This window comes from Mauremys reevesii, linkage group 7 (genome assembly GCF_016161935.1).
Source record: "Mauremys reevesii isolate NIE-2019 linkage group 7, ASM1616193v1, whole genome shotgun sequence".
NCBI lineage: Eukaryota > Metazoa > Chordata > Testudines > Geoemydidae > Mauremys > Mauremys reevesii.
Window position 1 is genome coordinate 42,624,313 of NC_052629.1, and position 21,053 is coordinate 42,645,365.

General features: G+C 40.9%; 1 protein-coding gene across 2 annotated transcripts in view; it reads right to left on the bottom strand.

The window, feature by feature from the left end:
- The window catches only part of HK1 (hexokinase 1), a 70,139-nt gene that overhangs the window by 6,398 nt on the left and 42,688 nt on the right, over positions 1-21,053 (bottom strand). For both annotated transcript variants that reach the window (XM_039546978.1, XM_039546980.1), the window contains 8 exons: positions 20,627-20,860; positions 17,903-18,207; positions 15,675-15,823; positions 15,443-15,562; positions 13,968-14,063; positions 12,748-12,847; positions 5,252-5,435; positions 1,538-1,693 (listed from right to left, as the gene is read on the bottom strand). In XM_039546978.1, the coding sequence (XP_039402912.1) occupies positions 1,538-1,693; positions 5,252-5,435; positions 12,748-12,847; positions 13,968-14,063; positions 15,443-15,562; positions 15,675-15,823; positions 17,903-18,207; positions 20,627-20,860 (1,344 nt within the window). The remainder of the gene's footprint in view (positions 1-1,537; positions 1,694-5,251; positions 5,436-12,747; positions 12,848-13,967; positions 14,064-15,442; positions 15,563-15,674; positions 15,824-17,902; positions 18,208-20,626; positions 20,861-21,053) is intronic.

The window sequence follows — 21,053 nt, forward strand, 5'->3', positions numbered from 1 at the left end:
TTACAATATACTACCTTGGTACTAATAGTACAATACAAATAAATAATCAGTGAGTAGCTATTGCTAGTATAGCTTAATTATCTCTCTACTACTACATACTACCGTATGTATTCAATAAGAACAAGGAAATTGTTTGTTTTTATTTTTAAACATACAAACAATAAAATGAAACAGCAAAAACATCTTTGATTACTATCACTATGACTCAGGCTATGTCTACACTAGAGAGCTTACAGCTGCAGCTGTACCAATGCAGCTGTACCACGCTAAGATCTCTTATGTAGCCATTCTATGCCGACTAGAGAGCACGCCCATCAATAATTACAGCATCTCCTACGAGCAGCAATAGCTATATCAGCGAGAGAAGTTCTCCTGGGCTGACATAGCGCTGTGCACACTACCATTTATGCTGGCGTAACTTACATTGCTCAGGACGGTGTTTTTTTCACACCCCTGAGCAACATACATTTTGTCAACATAAGAGGTAGTGTTGACATGGCCTTAGTTGGAAATACTCCTACGAACTGAGAAGACATTCTAAAGAATTCTTCTTGCAGCCTTTATAGGCCTCCAGTACAGATAAAAACAAAATATTTTTCCTTGTATTTACAGAAGTATTTGAGCACAAAATCATTTTTCTGTTTCCTGATCCCATTATTTCCCTACTTAAAAGTCATATAGTTCTAAGGTGAACATCCCATTTCATTATTGTGGTCTATAAATAGTTTTGCTAATCTGGCATGAATCTTTTTTTCCCTTCCAGGTTATCATGTGCACACTCAATTGGACAGGTAAAACTACTGTATGACACTTAAAAATGAAAAACATTGCATTTTATAAATGTTAGAATTCCTAAATTGCTAGAGGATCTTATTTTCAGAAAAGGTAAAAGAAGCCAAAACACATTATTAAGTTTTAAACATATGTTATAAGGGCAAGTTAAACAGTTTAAAATTCTGTGAGCTGAGGCAATTAGCCTGAATCTCACTAAAGTAGGAAAAGGAAAACAGTAACATCTAGCTTACATAAATATACACAAAAGATATAGGTCAAATCTGTAAGGCTATCCACGACCACTGACATTTGTGCCATTTAACAGTTACCAATGGGTATAAGTTTTGACATCAAAGAATCTGAGAGCAACACAATTTAGGCCTTGATCCTGCAAACACTTGCTTAGGGATCAACTTTACTCATGCAAGATGGGACACTGAATTCAGTAAGGCTACTCAAATAAACTTAACCAGATACGTGAACATTTGCAGAAGCAGGGCCTTACAGTTTACAAGCCAATACCAAGCAGTTGCTCAGATTTAGTTAGTGAGGACACACGTTGTATAATCTATCACAGTTTAATTCTAGAAAAATTCGATCTGCTGATATTAAATCGCTCTTTAATGAAGATCATGGTGCAGATACCTTCCAATGACAAGCAGAGTTGAACTGCACTCCTAGATGTTTCCTCCCCTTAAACACCAGTACTAAATTAGACATGCGCTATTTCAACTGGAGCAATTCTACCGGGCGTCAATCTTACCTCTCAATCTGTGAAAGGAACTTGGTTTCAAAGATACCTCTGGTCTTCAGTGACTCTGAAATTTGACCTCTAAACAGGAATCCCCTTTTAGTGAAGTCAATCAAAATATTGCGAACGATTTCTCCCAGGTACATTCCACTAATCATTTTCTCATACCTGGAATTAAAGACAATGGTACAGTTCAGAAGGAATGTTATTTATAAATAATCCAGTTAGTTTACATGAATATGCCAAACAGTAGTGAAGAGTTTGATAACTGTCTCATAACTGGAGTTTTAGAACATTAAATGGAGCTGCCTCGGTGTTAGTAGGTTACACAGACAATGTGCGTTTAGAGCTGAGTTTCAATCCCTGGTGCATTACCTATTTTCATAGAGGAGTTCTACAAAGAGCAGAAACTACTGGATAACACACTGAAAAAAAGTATCAGAGGGGTAGCCATGTTAGTCTGGATCTGTAAAAAGCGACAGAGTCCTGTGGCACCTTATAGACTAACAGATGTATCGGAGCATGAGCTTTCGTGGGTGAATACCCACTTTGTCAAAGCTTATGCTCCAATATGTCTGTCAGTCTATAAGGTGCCACAGGACTCTTTTTTCAGTGTAAAAAGCGACAAAGAGTCCTGTGGCACCTTATAGACTGACAGACGTATTGGAGCATAAGCTTTGACAAAGTGGGTATTCACCCACGAAAGCTTATGCTCCAATACGTCTGTCAGTCTATAAGGTGCCACAGGACTCTTTGTCGCTTTTTACACTGAAAAAAGTAAGTGCATGAACAATGGCAAAAGTAATAGTACATGTTCATAAGTATTTCCAGGAGAATAGCTTACTTACTATTATTTATTGGTTTCATTATGGATGAATTCATCAGTACAGAGAGTAGGGCTATTTATACTGTATCATTGAAGGTTTTATTTCATTGTTTGGCTGCACTTAATCTGTTGCACGTGTCCAGATGTGAAGGCAACAGTAAATGTGCCAAAATACATAACAAATCCTTGCATTAAAAAAAAAAAAAAAAAAAATCCAATACATCTTGATCCAAACATTGCATGTTGGGACTTGCAATTTCTCAAGGACATGCCTCTATACCAAAGATTATGGAAAATGCAATGTGTTCCATTTTATCCATATTATCTTTGCCTCCTTAGAATTCTGGCCAAGTTGTTAAGATCATGCTCAACTGGGCAGAATTTGAGCATTTCTGTCCTAAACTAGCTATTTAAATAATATTATAGCTGTTTACAATAAACAGTTGTGACAGACCTTGAAAAGGAATAACTGAATTATCGGAGGAAACTCTTTTGTATTAAATTTGATCCCCCTTTCTTTGGATATACACGCAGCCAGAGCAGTATTTTATTTATCCTCATCCTTCACACGGGTGTTGTGAAGTGTAATTAGGTGTACTCAAATCATGCTAGGTTCTTGAGATGAATGGTGTTATACAAACTCAAATACTGTATACTATTGGAATCTATGCTTACCAACCCTCTTTGCCCAGCTCCTGTAACTAGCTGTCAATTTTGCCCCCAGACGTGAGTACGACAATGTCTGTTAACAATTCAACAATAGCTAGGCGAGCTAACATGATTCTCAAACATTTAATATATTTGACAATTACTGATGTTAGAATTTTGCTAATTCACACTTTCTTCATACACAAACACAGAAGCCAGTGGTCAATTCCCATTTCTCAGCATTGATACAGTAACAGAGACAATGGAGTACTGAGGTCCCATATTATTAAACTTTTCTTTTAAAATGCAGGGGATCTGATATACATCTCTTGATTTGTAACACCATTTTTATTGCTGTCAGGTGCTCAGCTGATAGACACTGATAAACATTTCTAAAAGAACATTTACTGGTTTAGAATGAAGTATTATTTTAATAATTAAAACTAAACATGGGAACACAGGACATAGCACTGGATGGGACCTCCTGGAAGGCAACTCCCATGCTCTCTCATCATATAATCCCATTAATTAATTTTGAGGCAGAGCTTGATAAATTTGTTATGTTATTTGCCCCCACTAGTGCTATTGGGAGGCTGTTCCAGAACCTCATTCTTCTCATAGTTAGAAACCATCTTCAAATTTCCAGTCTACGCTTGTTCATGGCCAATTTATACCCATTTGGTTTTGTGCCAACATTGGCCTTTAGCTTAAACAGCTCTTCTCCCTCCTTGGTGTTTACCACCTACCCCTTGTGTATTTATAGAGAGCAATCATATCCTCTCTCTCAGCCTTTGTTGTACTTCGTTAAACAAGCCAAGCTCTTACAGGGGAAGTCTACACAGCAAACAAAGGTGTGATGGGGTGTGAGTATACTCATGCTACCTTTACTCCAGCTATTAGCAGTAACAACAGTAGTGAAGCCATGGCAGCACAGGCCTCAGCATGGGTTAGCTACCACAGCACCAGTGCACTGGGGATCCTGGGTAGGTACTTGGATTGCTAGCCCATGCAGAAGCCTGTGCCACCAAGTCTTCACTATGATTGTTACCCGTGCTAGATAGATTAGCACTGGTATATTTACTTGTGCTACAATCACACTTTCATTTGTTTTAAAACATACTGCCCAGTCTCCTCTTGTAGAATATTCTCTCCATTCCCATGATCATCCTAGCCGCTCTTCTCTGCGGCTGTTCTAGTCTGAATTTATCTTTCTTTAACATGGGTGACTAGAATTATACACAGTACTCCAGGCTCCACATCTGTTAATTCACTGCAAGGTACATTTCGCTTTTCTTTGTTTAATCAATAATTCACTACATTACAGTGTCTTTCTCAGTCCTTTGTGCAAATCTGAGATTTTACTGGCTCCTCTATCCAACCTAGGTACAAAGTAACATTTCACATTGGAAGGGGGCCGTATAGTCCAATTATGTCCATGAACAGTCTTGTATCCTATAAATGGCCTCTCTCTTAAATGTCTAACTCTCTTTAAATTATATACTCCTTTGGCAGTTCATTCCATGCTCTCTTTGCTGTCATTGCAAAAAAGCGTCTCCCAGCTTCCTCAGTGCCTGATCCTTTATGGACTTCAAATTGTACCCTCACATTTTGGAGCTTCCCAAGCAGTCTGCCACCTTCTCTGTATTCCTCGTGTGTTTTTACACTTCAATCATATTTTTTATAAATTACTGTATGTTTATATGATGGCTTGTGTACACAGCAAGTTAGTGTGCAGCAAGCTACAGCATGAATCTCCAGCGCACTAGCTTGCCACATGTTAACGCATTGTGCAGACCCTGCTACTTAAAAGGACAGTACAGCATTACTCATGTTCTGGGCACGTAACAGCTCACCGCACTTAACAAGCAGACAGCTGCATTCTCAGGTAGCTGAAATTTCCAGATAATCGTGAAAAGCTAGTCCCAAGCAAAGTGCGGTGCAGTTTAACAACTTGGGAGGTGACGAAGAAAAGGATGACCAACACAGAGTTGACATTAGAGAAAAGACTGCAACCACTTGACCTGTCAGAGATGGAGAAAGTCATCCATCTGGGAAATCAGGAACAAGGGAGCTCCAACAGGGGACTGTGATGATGCAAACTATTATGTCCTCTTAATCCCTCCATTTTCCATAAATGGAGATCTAATTACACCACTTTTAAAATCAGCTGAAGGCAATATCACTTATTCCTAGCACATCAGTATTCCATAAATTTTGCATCAGATTTCTTGCTAGATTTCAGTATTAAATACCTTTGTTTTCCAGCATTTAATGAATAATCATCGACAGCTTTGTCATAAATTGTCCTGATGTCGTCCAAGCATCCACTGTCTCCAAACGCACCCCATTCCATGTTCACACACATTCGTCCTTGATCTCCCTCTACCATCTCTACATTTCTCATTTCCTCCATGTAACATGCATTGCTGCCAGTGCCTAAAACAAGTGAATGAACAGATTATTTTTTTTAAATACCAGAATAAGCATTAGAACCCCTTATGGGCTTTTTCCATATTTATAAAATAATTTCATATTGTAATAATGATAAATCTTCAGTACTTATAAAGAGATGGAACTAAATAATCCCCTCGCTGGTACAGTGAGGTGCAGGGATATTACCCATGCAGTGCCTCCTCTGCAAGAAGTCTCCAGCTGGCCAGGCTGAATTGAATATGGGAAGGCAGAGAGGAGCACGCTTTGTGCAGTACAGGGTACAGTTAGCAGCAGATGAACCTAGGCTCTTCAATTCCAATTGGGCTAGTGCTTCCTAAGAATTTTTAATACACCTCTACCCTGATATAACGCGACCCGATATAACACGAATTCGGACATAACACGGTTAAAGCAGCGCTCTGCGGGGGCGGGGCTGCATGCTCCGGTGGATCAAAGCAAGTTTGATAAAACGCGGTTTCACCTATAACGCAGTAAGATTTTTTGGCTCCCGAGGACAGCGTTATATCAGGGTAGAGGTGTACAAGAGGGAAGCAGCACAATATCTGACAGAAGATTAACATGCAACTCTAATTAATGTGCATCTGAAACCAAAATCGCAATCCTGAAATTATTAGGTAGCTTTGACTCACTAAGCCAAAACTCCCACTGGATTCAATAAGAATCTTGCCTGAATAAGGACCTCAGTATTTGGCCTAATATTAGGATATTTCCCCAAAGTTCTGACATCCATCTAAATTTAAAAACAAAAGAAAATTACAGGGATTGTACACCTGCCAATGTTAATGGCTAACTGTTGGATTATTCTGTAGCTGCAACCCCTCCATATTGCTGCCCAATTCTAATTTGAGAAAGAAGAGAAAAAGCCATATTTTCAAAAAGCCCACTGCTCAGTGAAACAAAAAAGAAATCTATTTCACATGTGGTAGAGTTTTACTGACACTCATAGAATACAACTCCCATAAATCCCATACAAGAGAACGCCATGTGTTAATGTTTCCCTTTTCTCTCTAGTTAGCCTGCCAAAAATCATAATATTAAACATGACCTGCATAACTCTAAATATATTAATAATTTGTCTCTGATTCATCTAAACAATCTTTCTATGGGTCTGCATGACCCACTGAGATTGTATAGTTCTCCTAGCCTCATTGCACTCTTTTATTGTGTGAATCACCTTTTTTTCTCTATCATATTACTGACCATTTCTTGATTTTTTTTTTATTTTATTTTTTTTTAAAAAGAAAACAATGGTAGTTCCAAAAGCAACTGAGAGGCAGTTCCACTCTATTCTCCCATAAAGTTCCACTCCCCAAAAGGCTCCACCTGCAAAAAGTATCTATCTTGTGATTGCAACCCATATTAGTTTTCATTTTAAACAATCAAATTGGCAACACCAGATATATATATAGAAGCTCAAAAGGTCATATCAATATGGAAAGAAACCTGCCCTACAGGTCTGTCCATTTCTAGTTCTGGAAACCACACATTTTACTATACATTCAACCACATATTTTACTATACATTACAGAATGACTTGACAGAGGAAGTAATCTGATTGGTCGATGGGACTGTATTAACAGAGATACATTATGTTGCCCCAGAGTCCAACCAACACTGAAGAAACCCATCCTGGATACTAATTCTAATCAGTTCTAGCCTACTAATGTCCAGTATCAAACCTCCCCTTCCTGAGCAAGCTAATAGAGATGTTAGATAAAGGCCGACTGCAAGCCCATCTAACTTAATCTGATATTTTAGACCAGGCACAATCTGGATTAACACAAGGCTACAGGACTGAAACCATTTAGTGGCACTGATGATCTCCTGTTGTCAATGGATAGAGAACAGATATCTTCCTGAGTTTCTGCAGCATTTGACACTCCTGCCCATTTGACACTCCACTGCTTGCTGCCCTGCCTGAGAGTAGTGACAGGAGTCCAGGGGAATGTGCTAATATCATTTGAGTCCTTCCTGGAGGGATGCACCCAAAGAGTAATGTCCCATTACCAAAGAGTAGTAATGGGAAATTGCCTCTCCACCACTTAATCCCTTCATTTGTGGATTCACAGGGATCAGTTCTTTCACTTATCATATTCAATATTTACAAGAGTCAATAGGTGACCTGCCTAGCAAGATCTGCTGAACTCCTTCTGAGCAGACCCATTCTTCAGGGTTCAGCTTGCTATCAGAATAACTTTTGCATTGTTTGATTTTTAGGAGGACCTTGTGAACCAAGGGGATCGGGAAAAAGGAATAAAGTAGGTGGTCTGTCCATGAAAGCAGGAAGGCATCGGAAAGGGAGCTCAAGCTGTGTCCACACAGCAAACAAAACTAATGGCATTTGCTGTTCTGGTTGGTGGCAAACAGGTCCACTTGGGAAGTCCCCCACCTTTGGAAGATGAATCTGGCAACTTCCGGATGAAGGGGCCAGGATCTGCAGAGGTGATCCACCAGTATATTCCAGGCTCCCAGGAGATGTGACGCCGCGAGATGGAGTGCTTTTGCGCTATCCCACAGACAGATGGCCTCCTGACACAAACACAAAGATTGAGCCCCTCCCTGCTTGTTGATGTAAAACTTGGCTGCAGTATTGTCTGTCAGGACTTGCACCACCTCACCGGAGATCCCGGGGCAGGAACACTTGGCATGCTAAGCGTACCACCCTGAGCTCCCTGACATTTATGTGCAGGGACAGTTCTTCTTGGGACCAGTGGCCCTCAGTCCTGAGATTGTTGAGGTGGGCACCTCACCCTAGGTGCAATGCATCCGAGATTAAGGTTACCAACAGTTGAGGGGTAACAAGGGGCACCCCATCACCACCAATCTCGGGTTTATCCACCAGCCCAGGGAAGGGAGGACCAGGGGAGGGACTGTGAACACTGAGTCCAAGTGTCAGAGTAGCAGCCGTGTTAGTCTGTATCCGCAAAAAAAAAAAAAAAAAAACCACACAGGAGTACTTGTGGCACCTTAAAGACTAACAAATTTATTTAAGCATGAGCTTTCGTGAGTTACAGCTCACTTCTTCGGATACATAGAATGGAACACACAGACAGGGGATATTTATACATACAGAGAACATGAAAAGGTGGAAGTATGCATACCAACAGGCAGAGTCTAATCAGTGTCTGCTCAGGCAGTAAACTGATGTTAGTCACATCTGGAGGGGCCTGAGGCACAACCTTGCGTGCTGAACCACATAAGCACAAGCTGCCATGTGACCCAGCAGATTGAGGCACACCTGAGCTGTCATGATAGGGTAGCCAGGACCTTGGATATCAAGTCTTACGTGGTCTGGAATCAGGCCTCTGGTAGGAAGGCCCTGGCTTGGGTTAATTTGAGCACTGCCCCAATAAATTCTATTCTCTGAATGAGGACAAGAGTTGACTTCTGCTTGTTTATCAGCAGCCCTAACACTTTGATGCTCGGACCGTGCTGATGCTGTTCTGTACTTGGCTGTTCAACGCAGGTTCAAGATGGGCCAGAGGCCCCCTTGGGGATTAGGAAATATCAGGAATAAAACCCCTTCCCTTTCAGATGTTGAGGAACTTCCTCCATGGCCCCTATACATAGGGATTACTCCTCGTCCAGGAACTGAATGGTATATCCGATAGTCACTGTGCTCAGGATCCACTGGGTCCAATGTCTGAATGACCATGCTGGGCTGAATGGCGACAGACGGTCCAAAAATAAAAAGAGAAGTGTATCTTAAATAGTGACAGGTACAGCGCTCTCAGGCATACCTTCAAAAGATCTACTTGGGACCACCAGAGTCTCTCTGGAACCCCAACTGGGAAGCTGAGGTGGACAGGATGGTGAGCGCCATTTTCTTTTGAAGGGCTCCTGTCTTGGAGCTGCTGAGAACTGAGGAGGCTGAAAGCTGATGGAACATAAAGGCCTAAGGATCATAGGGTGGCCCTGCAGTCCTTCAGGCCATGAAGTCTCATGTCTGTCTGCTCCAAGAAAAGAAAGTGGCCTTCAAAGAGGAGTTCTTGGATGGACTGTTGGACCTCATGAGGAAGGTCAGAGGACTGGAGCCAAGAACAGTGCCTCATGGTGGCTGCTGAGACCATTGTCCTGGCTGCCAAGTTGGCAGCGTCCAGAGCCACCTGGAAAGAGATCCCGACTACGTTCTTATCCTCTTGCAAGAGGGCCACAAACTCCTTCCTTGGGGCAGGAAGTCTTTGAATTTAGTCAGGGAGTCTCACTGATTAAAACTGCATCTCCCCAGCAAAGCTTGCTGGTTGGAAATGCGTAGTTGAAGGCTAACCATTGAATAACCCTTTCCTCCAAAAAGGTCTAGTCTCTTAGCTTCTTTTTGTTTCGGAGTAGCGCTCAACTGCCCGTCTTTTCCCTTTTGTTCGCTGCAGATACTACCATGGACCCTGGGAAGTGTGGGGGAGGGGCGAGAGTATAGGTATTCGAACCTACTTGCCAGCACATAATACTTCTTTTCTGCCCTCTTTGAGGTGGGGGCAGAGAAGAAGTTTGCCACAGAGTCTTGACTGGTCCCATCATGGCCTCACTGACGGGCAGGGCCACCTTGGATGGAACTGCTGCAGCCAGGATATCAACAAGGCTGTGTGATCTCTCTTTGAGCTCCTGAATTTCCAGGCCCAGGTTTACAGTGAGCCACTTCAGAAGATGTTGATGGGCCCTGAAATCATCCTGCAGAAGCAGGCTCCTAGGACCCATGATGGTCTCATCTGAAGAGGATGAGGCGGCGGCTTGCACCATAGGAGGGGCTCCTTCCTCTTCTTCTGCCTCAACTATGTCTAGCAGAGCCACCTCCTGGATGTCGGGACCAGGGTCAGTAGCAAAGTCAAGAGCCAGTGCTGAGTGGGAAGGTGCGGTAGCCTGTCTCTTGGAGATCATCGAATAGGAGCATTGGGAGGGAGGACTTGGTACCAGGGGAAACCGCAGGGATCCCAGTAAGGCCACTGGATTGGCCAGTGACCCGCTGGCCAGGTGTGGGCTGAGGAACCGGTACCAAAGTCTGGTGGTGCATACACTGGGTACCGGTGATAGGCTTTCAGCGGCACATAAGGTTCCCCTTCAGACTCTGAAGAGTAGTCTTCTTTCGGTGACCGAAGTGGAGCAGCACCCACTTCCACCTCCATATGGTGCCAGGGTTCCAGGGACAGGTGACGCACCAGAGATTAGGATGCTGGAATCAGGGAAGGTTTGCCCCTAGAAGGTGCCAGAGGGCCCAGTGCCAGGAAGGCACCCAATGTTCCTTGTTCCCTCCTGCTTCCGGATACCAGAGCTGACAGGTGTCCCATTGGGGTTGGCGGGACCAATAGAGAAAGAAGGTAATAGGTAATAATTGGAGATATACCAATCTCCTAGAACTGGAAGGGACCTTGAAAGGTCATCAAGTCCAGCCCCCTGCCTTCACTAGCAGGACCAATTTTTGCCCCAGATCCCTAAGTGGCCTCCTCAAGGACTGAACTCACAACCCTGGGTTTAGCAGGCCAATGCTCAAACCACTGAGCTATCCCTCCCCCCTAGAAAGTCCCTAGCTGCCTGGAAAGCCTCTATTGTCAATGGCACCGTCAGACCACTGGCACTGGGGTAGCTTGCTGGTGTCAGTGAAGGGTCCCGCACCAGACTCAACACTGTAGGCAGAGTTGATGGTGCCGATATGATCCAGGAGCAAAAAAGAGTGGCCGAGCACAGGTCTCACTATTCTGCCTTTCCCCCGCTTGTCTCTCTTCCGCATCAGTGAGCGCTCTGTCGGCGTGCTGCTCCTTGTGCTTCTTCCTTGGCACTGGAGACAGAGAACGGTGACAGGAAGAGCTCCATGCTGGGGGAGCACTTTGCACCGATGCCGAAGTACTCGGTGCTGAATCAGAGCTGCTCGGTTCTGAGACTGGTCTGAGGGTGGCTTCCATGAGGATAGCCTTCAGCCCAACGTCCCTGTCCTTTTTAGTACAGAGTCAAAGTCCTAACAGATCTGCCACCTGTCGCTCACATGGGTTTCCCCAAAGCACTTTAAGGAGCTGGAGTGCAGGTAACTCATGGTTTGCCACAGTTGGCACAAGGCTTGAAGCCTGGGGACCAGGGCATGCCCAACGCCTGGAGTGAAGAAGTCCTTCAATGACAGGGACTAACTATATACATTAACACTACTTTTAAAAACTGTATCCACTGAAGTATGATAACTACAACGAAGAAGGAATCCAAAAACCATTGGGAAGAAGTCTTGCCGCAGCAAGAAAGGTTGTTCCAGCAACCATCATGGGCAGTAAGTGTGCGGCATAAGTGTGTGGCTCCAGAGGGCACTAGAGCTGGCCCAACAGATACCACTGAGGGAAAAATCTCCGTCAAGGGTGCACATGGCGCACGCACATCTTACATGGGATGGACATAAGCAAGCACTCAAAGAACACATATTTCAAGGGACCATTCAAGGTGAAGTGGCCCACTAACACGCCACCAGTCATAGGGGAAAAGGGGGGGGGGGACAGGGAAGACAACTGATGTGTGGGGGCGTGTTAGTGGGTTATAGATTGTTGTTATAAACCATAATTCCAGTGTCTTTATTCAGTCCATGATTTTTAGTGTCTAGCAAAGTTGTGAATTTAAGCTCCCAGGCTCATCTTTTGAAGGTGTTGTGCAGGTTTCATTTGGTGTGCATTGCTTTACAATTCTGTCTTGGGCAGACCACATGTTCAAGGAAAAGTTGTGGGTCATCATACTAGTGAATTAGGGATACGTATTACAGAATAAACTAATAGGTAACCATGTACTGGCAACTTTATGTGCTCACTTTTGCATTAATTCTGTGAAACAGATTGATTTTCAAGTTAAAATATTCAGTATTGGTTCATATTTATTAGACAATATTTCTGATGATCGAACAAAAAAGAACTAATATATTTGTTGATTTTTTTCACCTAACCGACTTAAATAGATGTTCTGGGGAATGTCTATTAGTCAAACGCTATATTTCACTTCTGTATTCTCTGTATTAAAATGAAACTGTCAAAAATAGTAATGGGGGAAACAGAACATTTCTCCTCTTAATAATATATATCCAGGTCTAGGTTTTAAAACTATCGTATGGATTCAGATTACACTTTTCAAGGAAACTATTATCCTATTCATCATAAGAAGAAACATTAAGTCAGGTTTGAAGAAACTCCACAAACATCCCAGATACAGGTTTAGTTAACAATAGGAATTAGAGGAAACACATCCGATCATGTGTCCTAATAGTCTTAATTGAACAAAATTATTTGTTTATAAGGATATACTACAGTTGAAATAAAAATAAAAAGTAATTAATACCTACCCACAATGAGTCCTATTTCACAATTTGGATCTTCATATGCACAAGTCATCATAGTGCCAACTGTATCATTCACCACTGCCACAACATCTAAGTCAAATTCCTTTGAAGAAAAAAATATATTTCTATAGAAAAAAAGTAGTGCTTTGTTTGCAATATATCAAACCAACCCTTGCAATGTTTGTTAGATTGCAAGGAATTAACAAACTGTCTAAAATGTGTTGAGTACAAATGAATAAAAATATAAACTTAATATTCAAGAAACAAAAGATTTTTTTCTTTTAAAACAATAAGTAATATAATTTGCATGCAGCTATCATGACTTACTGGCATACTGTGCTGGAGCTGTACAGTATACTACTTTATTGCAGTGCAAATACCAATTTAGGTTAGGACATGTTTAATATTAACTGCTTATATAGGAATGAGATAACACTCACTAGTCACACACGCACACACTCTATAGGCAGTCACATAGTCAATGTTGCTCAAAGCTTTTCATTATAGGACCCTATTTTCAGTTGTTTGTAACTGTGTCAAGCTTAAACCATGCAGGCTGAAACTTTCCATGCCTGCTGGTTTTCTCAGGCTGAATTGTTCTGGAAAATTTTGCCTAGAAAAGTTCTGCCATTTCCAAGAATACAATAGGGAAAAATATGTTGTTTTGCCTAGTAAAGAAAAAAAACCCACAACAACAACAACAAAAAACACTCTTACAAGCATTTTGTTGAGAAACTCTAGTATCTCCATTCTTTGGAGCAGGGACCTGAAATTTGACAGGGGTATTGCGTTGGTGTCAGGGATGTGCCTTTTGTCATCCCAATGAAAACTCACATAAATTTAGCCGAATTACATGCCTCTGAAAAATGTCAGTTCACACATGCTCAGTAGAGATGTGTTAAAGTTTGGCAAATAAATTCCCTGAAGATTCCATCTGCACTGAGCATGCTCCATCCCCTCATAGCTCCTACATATTAACTGGACTCTACATACGCTATCCCCACAAAGCAACCAACATGGAGAAACAAGCGGTTTTGTTTGGCAAGAATCTTTCTTTTGTGTATTTCCTAGCCCCTTTGTAAGATGTGTACCATTTGTGTAAATACAAAAGCAAAGTGCATCCAAATTCATCAATGACAGAATGCCAGAGGCATAAGAATTCTATCACACACAATCAAGTTAACGAATACATTCAAGAAAATAATAAAATATTGAAATGTCACCTCTCTCCTTCTAATTCCTTCCCTAAGCAAATACACTACATCCTCTCCTTCACAATCAGTAGCTTTAAAGCCTTTGGTCCAGTTGAGGAGGATACCCTAAAAAGAAGAAATTTTCATTACTAAGTTTCTGAGTATGTCTTTCATTAGAACGTATAAGTTTTTTAAAAAAACATTCTGAAACATGTACACAGGTTTAAAAGATTGAATACATACACATATATAAAAGCACATACATATCAGTTGCAAACTGCAGTTAAACCCATGGGACAAAACAACAGTGTTCCACTGCGAGAGGTTGTACATTCTAACCCTAATGCCACATTATATGCAGATGGCAGTGGTGATCTCACAGACATGACCATGACTCTTACAGATTGGAACCCAGTTGTTGGATTGTACACCTGTGAACCACAGATATGGAGCGCTGAAACAAGGAAGAGCATCTCCAGCATTCTCTGGGAAAATATAACACAAGTATAGGAATGTACCACAACCCTCTACTGAACAGCATATACTGTGTATTTCAGTCATGCTCAGGTTCTCTCTCCCGGCTGGAACAGCATTTTTAACTCATTTGGTAAAAGGATCATTTTTCAAGCTGAAGGTGATTAATTCTATTCCCTGATACTGAAGGTGGTTCACCCTCAACCATAGTTTTTGGACAGAGCTCACCACGTTATGGCTTTGTTTTTAACTTTAAAAATGCTTACCTGACATAGACAAATACTCCCTTTACATACTGTAAAGTATGTACTTTAGAGTGAAAAAAAGTCTCAGATTCAAAAGGAGTCACGGGGCACCTATTATTGGTGCGCTCCTTTACATATGAATATTACTCTTATTTTCAATATGAATTTTCTACTTACTCCAAATTTCAAATATTTTACTGTGAAGCTACATTTAGAGAGGTGGTCTCTTTGCTTCTCCAAAATTTGCGTCAACTTTTTAATGTGGACTAAAGCAATGAATTCTAATTGAATGACAAAATCTCCAGAATTAAAAAGCAATCTGCTAATTAAATCATTTCATATTCAGCTCAACACTGAAAATGCAAGTGAAAAAAAAAAGTGAAATGTGGGTGCCATTGTCCCAGATAAAGGACCATTTGCACTTTGAAGATGCTACAACCTTAGCCAAAGAAAAATCACATTACAGGGAAAGAATGCTACTACCCAGAATGTTACCACACGCAGTAGATGTTGAATTCGATATGAAAATGTGATAGAGAAAGCCATCTTTCTAACACAGTGTTGAACAGAATAATGTTACTCTACTATAGAAGTCAATATTATATTCAAGGCACATAATTCTGCAACTCTTTCCACAGACTTACTCACACAAGCATTCCCACTGCAACCTTTAATAGAACTGCTCATGTGAGTAAGTATTATGCAGCCTGTGTGAGGGTGGAGAATCAGGCCCAGAAGAAGCTCTAATGGACAGATTCAAAAGATACAAGATATTATAAAACTTACAGCATCTAAACTGGTCTGCTTGCAAGGGAAGGAAAACGTAAAGCCAAGGGGAAGTCGTGCGCCTTTTATTCCCATGTAATCCAGGAAGTCTGAGATACAGCTAACAATGTGATCAAACAGCTTAAAAAAGAAATATATAAACATTATTACAATTAGTCATATTTATTTAAATATATATTTATACATTCTTTGCAAATAAGTGATAATGCTAAAAAGAAATTGAAATGCTCACTTCTTCTCCAGTACCCTGCATGACCTCTATAGGAATAGCGTATATTTTATTGTGCATTTCAACTGTTCTCCTTTTACCACTACGGATCTTCACAAGCAAAACTCTGAAGTTTGTTCCTCCCAGATCAAGAGCCAGAAAATCTCCATTCTCTGTAACAAAATATGTATACATTTTAGGAACACAAAAACAAAGCATAAGCAGGTGTCCATTTTTCATTTTCCAAGCAGGCGTTTTGGCATAAGGCTCTGAAAGTTCTCTCAATCGTCTGAAGGCTTTTAAGATTTTTCATGTTCATTCTAAGCCCTCTCTCTGCTTATTGAAAAGAACAGAAGAAATACATTGCCATATAGCTGCCACTCCTTCAAAAGGACAACAATGACTGGGTGGTCTTTGCCACTGCACATGCTCAACTCAACTACACATTCTCTAAAAAGTGAAGAATTCTCCAGGAAGTCAGCAGATGGTGCTATGTTCCTTCTTCAGCAATTGCAGAGTGTGGTCTTGAGCTGTACATATGCCTGAGACAGGCATGGGGAGGTGAGGAAAGAAAAAGGGGAGTGGCCATTCTCTCTCTGCTGTGTATGGAAGACAAGAGAAAGCATGAGGCTGCCTCGTAATACGGTGACCAGATGTCCTGTTCTTAAAGGGACAGTCCCATTTTGGGACTGTCCCTATACTTTTTTGTATATAGGTGCCTATTACCCCCTACCCCCATCCCATTTATTCATAGTTGCTATCTGGTAACCCTACCTATATAGGAACGATGAGAATGGAACCAGCCACTTTTCATGGACTGGAGTCAAAGCTCTCTGAAACACTCCCACTGTTTTTTTGCACCAAGTACTAGATGAGGCAAAAGTAACTGTAAGCTCTCAACTAGTCGAAAGCAGTGGGGCAGGGAGCTGCATTTATATTTATGTATAGGCTCACAACTGCCACTCTAACTTACAGAAGATGTTGTGTTAAAAGAGGACTTATAACCTTGACTCAGAATTTCTTCTTTTTGGTGGTTTAAGAGTTTTGTAGTGAACACAGACTCTACTCCAGACACAAATCCATTAGCTGGATCCAATTAATTAAATTACAAACTAGCATTTCAGCTCCAAGTTTATGTTTTTTGTTTTCTTGCACCACAGCATCCTGCTTGGCTGGAAGTACAGTCTGCTATGTAGGGCTTTACTAGGGCTGTCAAGCAATTAAAAAAATTGATCACGATTAATCGCGTGATAAAAAATTAATTGCATGATTAATCGCACTGTTAAATAATAATAGAATACCATTTATTTAAATAGTTTTGGATGTTTTCTACATTTTCAAATATATTGATTTCAATTACAACACAGAATACGAAGTGTACAGTGCTCGTTTTATATTATAAATATTTGCACTGTAAAAACCAAAAGAAATAGTATTTTTCAATCCACCTAATACAAGTACAGTAGTGCAATCTCTATTGTGAAAGTTGAATTTACAAGTGTAGAATTATGTACAAAAAAAAAACTTCATTCAAAAATAAAACAATGTAAATCTTTAGAGCCTACAAGTTCACTCTGTCCTACTTCTTGTTCAGCCAATCACTAAGACAAACACGTTTGTTTACATGTGCAGGTGATAATGCTGCCCGCTTGTTTGCAATATCACCTGAAAGTGAGACCAGGTATTCGCATGGCACTGTTGTAGCCAGTGTTGCAAGATATTTATATGCCAGATGCACTAAAGATGCATATGTCTCTTCGTGCTTCAACCACCGTTCCAGAGGACTCTAAAGTTTTACACTGTAGACTCTAAAGTTTTACATTATTTTGTTTTTGAGTGCAGTTACGTAACAAAAAAACCCTAGATTTGTGAGTTGCACTTTCATGATAAAGAGATTGCACTACAGTACTTGTATGAGGTGAACTGAAAAATACTATTTCTTTTGTTTGCCATTTTTACAGTGCAAACATTTGTAATAAAAATAATATAAAAGTGAGCACTGTCAACTTTGTATATTGTGTTGTAATTGAAATCAATATACAGGTATTTAAAAATGTAGAAAAACTTCAAAAACGTAATACATTTCAATTGGCATTATGCTGTTTAACAGTGCGATTAAAACTGCAATTAATCACAATTAATTTTTTTAATCACAACTAATTTTTTTTTAGTTAATTGCATGAGTTAACTGCGATTAATCAACAGCCCTAGTATTTACCATGCTGCTCTTGCATTAATTATAATGAAACTACCTGTTCCATCTGGTGTGCTGCGAACAAAGGTAGGCAGCATTTTTACTTTTGCATTTTCATGAGTTTTCTTCCTCAGCCCAGCTTCTATTTCTGCTCGCATCCTTTTTTTAATCTGCAACAGCTGCTCGTGAGTAAGCTTGAATTCAGCCAGAGTCTCATCTATCAGCCTGTGCTGCTCGGACAACCTGTATGCTACTGCTGTGACCATTGCAGCACCCTTTCCGCTGCCACTCTCAGACAGAAGGAATCGCACGTCAGAGTCAGGAACTAATCGCCTTGTTGTTTTCTGCAAGCGTCTGGCATATCTGTAAGAGAAGATCATAAAACCGTAATCTCTCTCTGGTCAGCTCAAAAATCTGCACTGGTCACCACTGGCTATAAAACATGAAAGGAGCATGGGAAATAGCTTTTCTATCTTTGAAATTTACCAGCCCCTGTTTTCTGCTGCACAATGGGTTTTTCCTTGCAAGTGTCCCAACCAAGCATGCACCAGCCCCAAACCTCCTTGGCCAGTGCTTTCCTCATATCACACAAGCTGACGTACGTCTTCCCACATAAAAGGGATCATCATGACAAAAGGGTAGAGTGGAAGAGTATTTATCCCATAGACAGATTTTTTTCCTGAATTCAGATAAAATCCTAGCAAAAGCCAGGGAAAAAAACTCGCAGAATATCGTCCTCTTAAGAGGACATATCAGGGTCAAACTGGATCACCCTACGGTGTGAGCTACTATGGTATCTCTTATGTTATGCAGATTCCCTTTAGCTGGAATCACAATACTCTTGATTTTTCTTTCTAATACTTAAGGGAAAACATATAAAATTAATTTAAAAACTCAAAATATTAGCTTATAAATTAAAAACAACAGAATAAACAAACAGCATGCACTAGATACCTGATATCTAGTAGAGGTGATAAAAATAATGGTGTTTTTCCCATAACAAAATACTTTCAGGGAATATTTTCATTTTGAACAAACAAAATTAAAAAAATATTCACCAAAATACCAGAAAATTTCCACAAAAAAGATTTAAGAAACGCAAACATTTTTGTTTCTTCCAAAAATACTCCACACAAAATATTTATCCTCCTCCATAGGTGGCGAGTTCTATGGGCCCGTGGTGCCCATGCTCCACCAATATTTAGGAACATGGGCCTGGCTCCACCAATGTTTGGACTTACTGCACATTGGGGGCCACGCACTTCATGGGGTCCAGGGCAGCCTGGGAGGCTAGTGGGGGTCCTGGCACTGGCAGCAGTGAGTGACCTGGCCCGAGCCCACCCCGCTCCACCCCACTCCACTGGTTCCTGGCATCACTCGGGGGAGGGGACGGAAGCTGGAAAGAGGCAGGGTGGGGCTTCAGGGAAGGGGTGGAATGAGGACAGGGAGGGGCCAGAACAGGGATGGGCTGGGGCCAGGTCGCTTGCTGCTGCTGGCATCAGGCCCCCCGCTAATCCCTCAGGCTGCCCTGGACCCCACATCCCCCTGAAGCGTGGGGCTCCCCAAAGTGCTCCAGTTATTCCTATGGACAGGACGGCTCTGCTTGGATCCGTTCTGGGCACTAGCAAAAATTGTACAAATCTGGTGCCCATGTCCTTCTCCTTTATGTTCCATCTACAATAGATCTATACTATATGCTCCACCCCCAAAGCAGTATCAAAATATTTTAAGTAACTAACTTTTCCAACTAGATACTGTTTGTTAGAGGTAATACACGCTTCCAGCTTTTGTGTACACCAAAATTCTGATGTGTGACGACAATGGTATTGAAGACCAGAGTAAAACCATTTGTTAGGACTAATTTTTAACTAATTTATTAAACAGATTATCACTTCATTATTATGAAAAACATTCTAGCCTCTGCACATGAAGGATACTAAAGAAATCAAGCCTGCACCCTTGTTATTTCTGCCAGTTTTGTGGTTTTGGTGCTGATCCTGCAAACGCTTATGCACATGCTGAACTCTAACCCATGATGTCACAGGTAAGTGTCTGCAAGACCAAAGGCTTGGACACTGGTTTAATTGTTAGAACTAGAATATCTTCAAGTGACTAAACAAGCCAAATGGTAACTTTGATACGCATTTAAAAAATAAGACTGCCTCCTCTACGAAGTTTACATAAATATGAACTAGTACATTATAAAAATGCAGCTTAGAAACAGAGGAAAAAAATAAGCTGCTTTTATAAGGACAAGGAAAGGCAGACACTATTTTTTCCTTCTAACTTCCAAGTATAAGCAAGGGAACACTGGAAAAATGGGGTTATCAAAGTCATTTTCATGACAATTCAGTTTAAATGGGTCATAAAGAACAACATTCTATTACAGGGGTTTCCTCCTCAGAGCCCAGCCTACAGGCACAAAAGTACAGTCTTTGGATATTTAACTATATTCTTGATCAAATAAATTGTCCTTTACAGCTGGGACTTTCAAAGGCATATAAGTGTTTCAGGCATCCAAACCTTACTTTCAATGAGAGTTGGTTACCTACTTCCCTTAGACTGCTTTTAATTACTAACGTAATCCTACAGTTAAAGGCAACAACATTTCTCCCTAGAGATTTTTACTTCTCAATATACATATGCGCACTCATAACTTCTGTTTCCTTATCTCATTCGTGACTGCACGTCAAGATGCTGGCCTCATGTTACATGTCTGACCTTTGCAAAAGATGAATCCTAACAGATGCCAAATGTTAATTATAGAAAGAGCAGGACTTACTGTGGATGCATCTTGTAAAGGGAACCATCCACACCCACCGTGGTGCGCAGCCTGGTTACTCCTTTATTATCACGCAACTGATTCAGAATTGCGCCCAGAGTACTAGCCACCAGATTAGCAGAACGGAATGAAACAATTGTACAGACGTGATGGACAGCAATGCAGTCTTCATGGGATGGTTCTACCCCAAGACGTGTCAAAATTTCTTTGGCTTTATTCAGACCTTCTTTGCTTCTACAGACAGGAATTTAAACAGTGAACTCTTTAATATTAAATTATAAAATGCATAATTAAGTAACATGATCTGATGTCAGGTGCTTTGCCACATGACAATGTTCTGAGAGTCTGAGAAGGGTCTTAGAAAAAGCAGTTAAGGGCAATATCAGCCCATGTCAATCTCTCTATTAACTGGACTACAAAATCACAA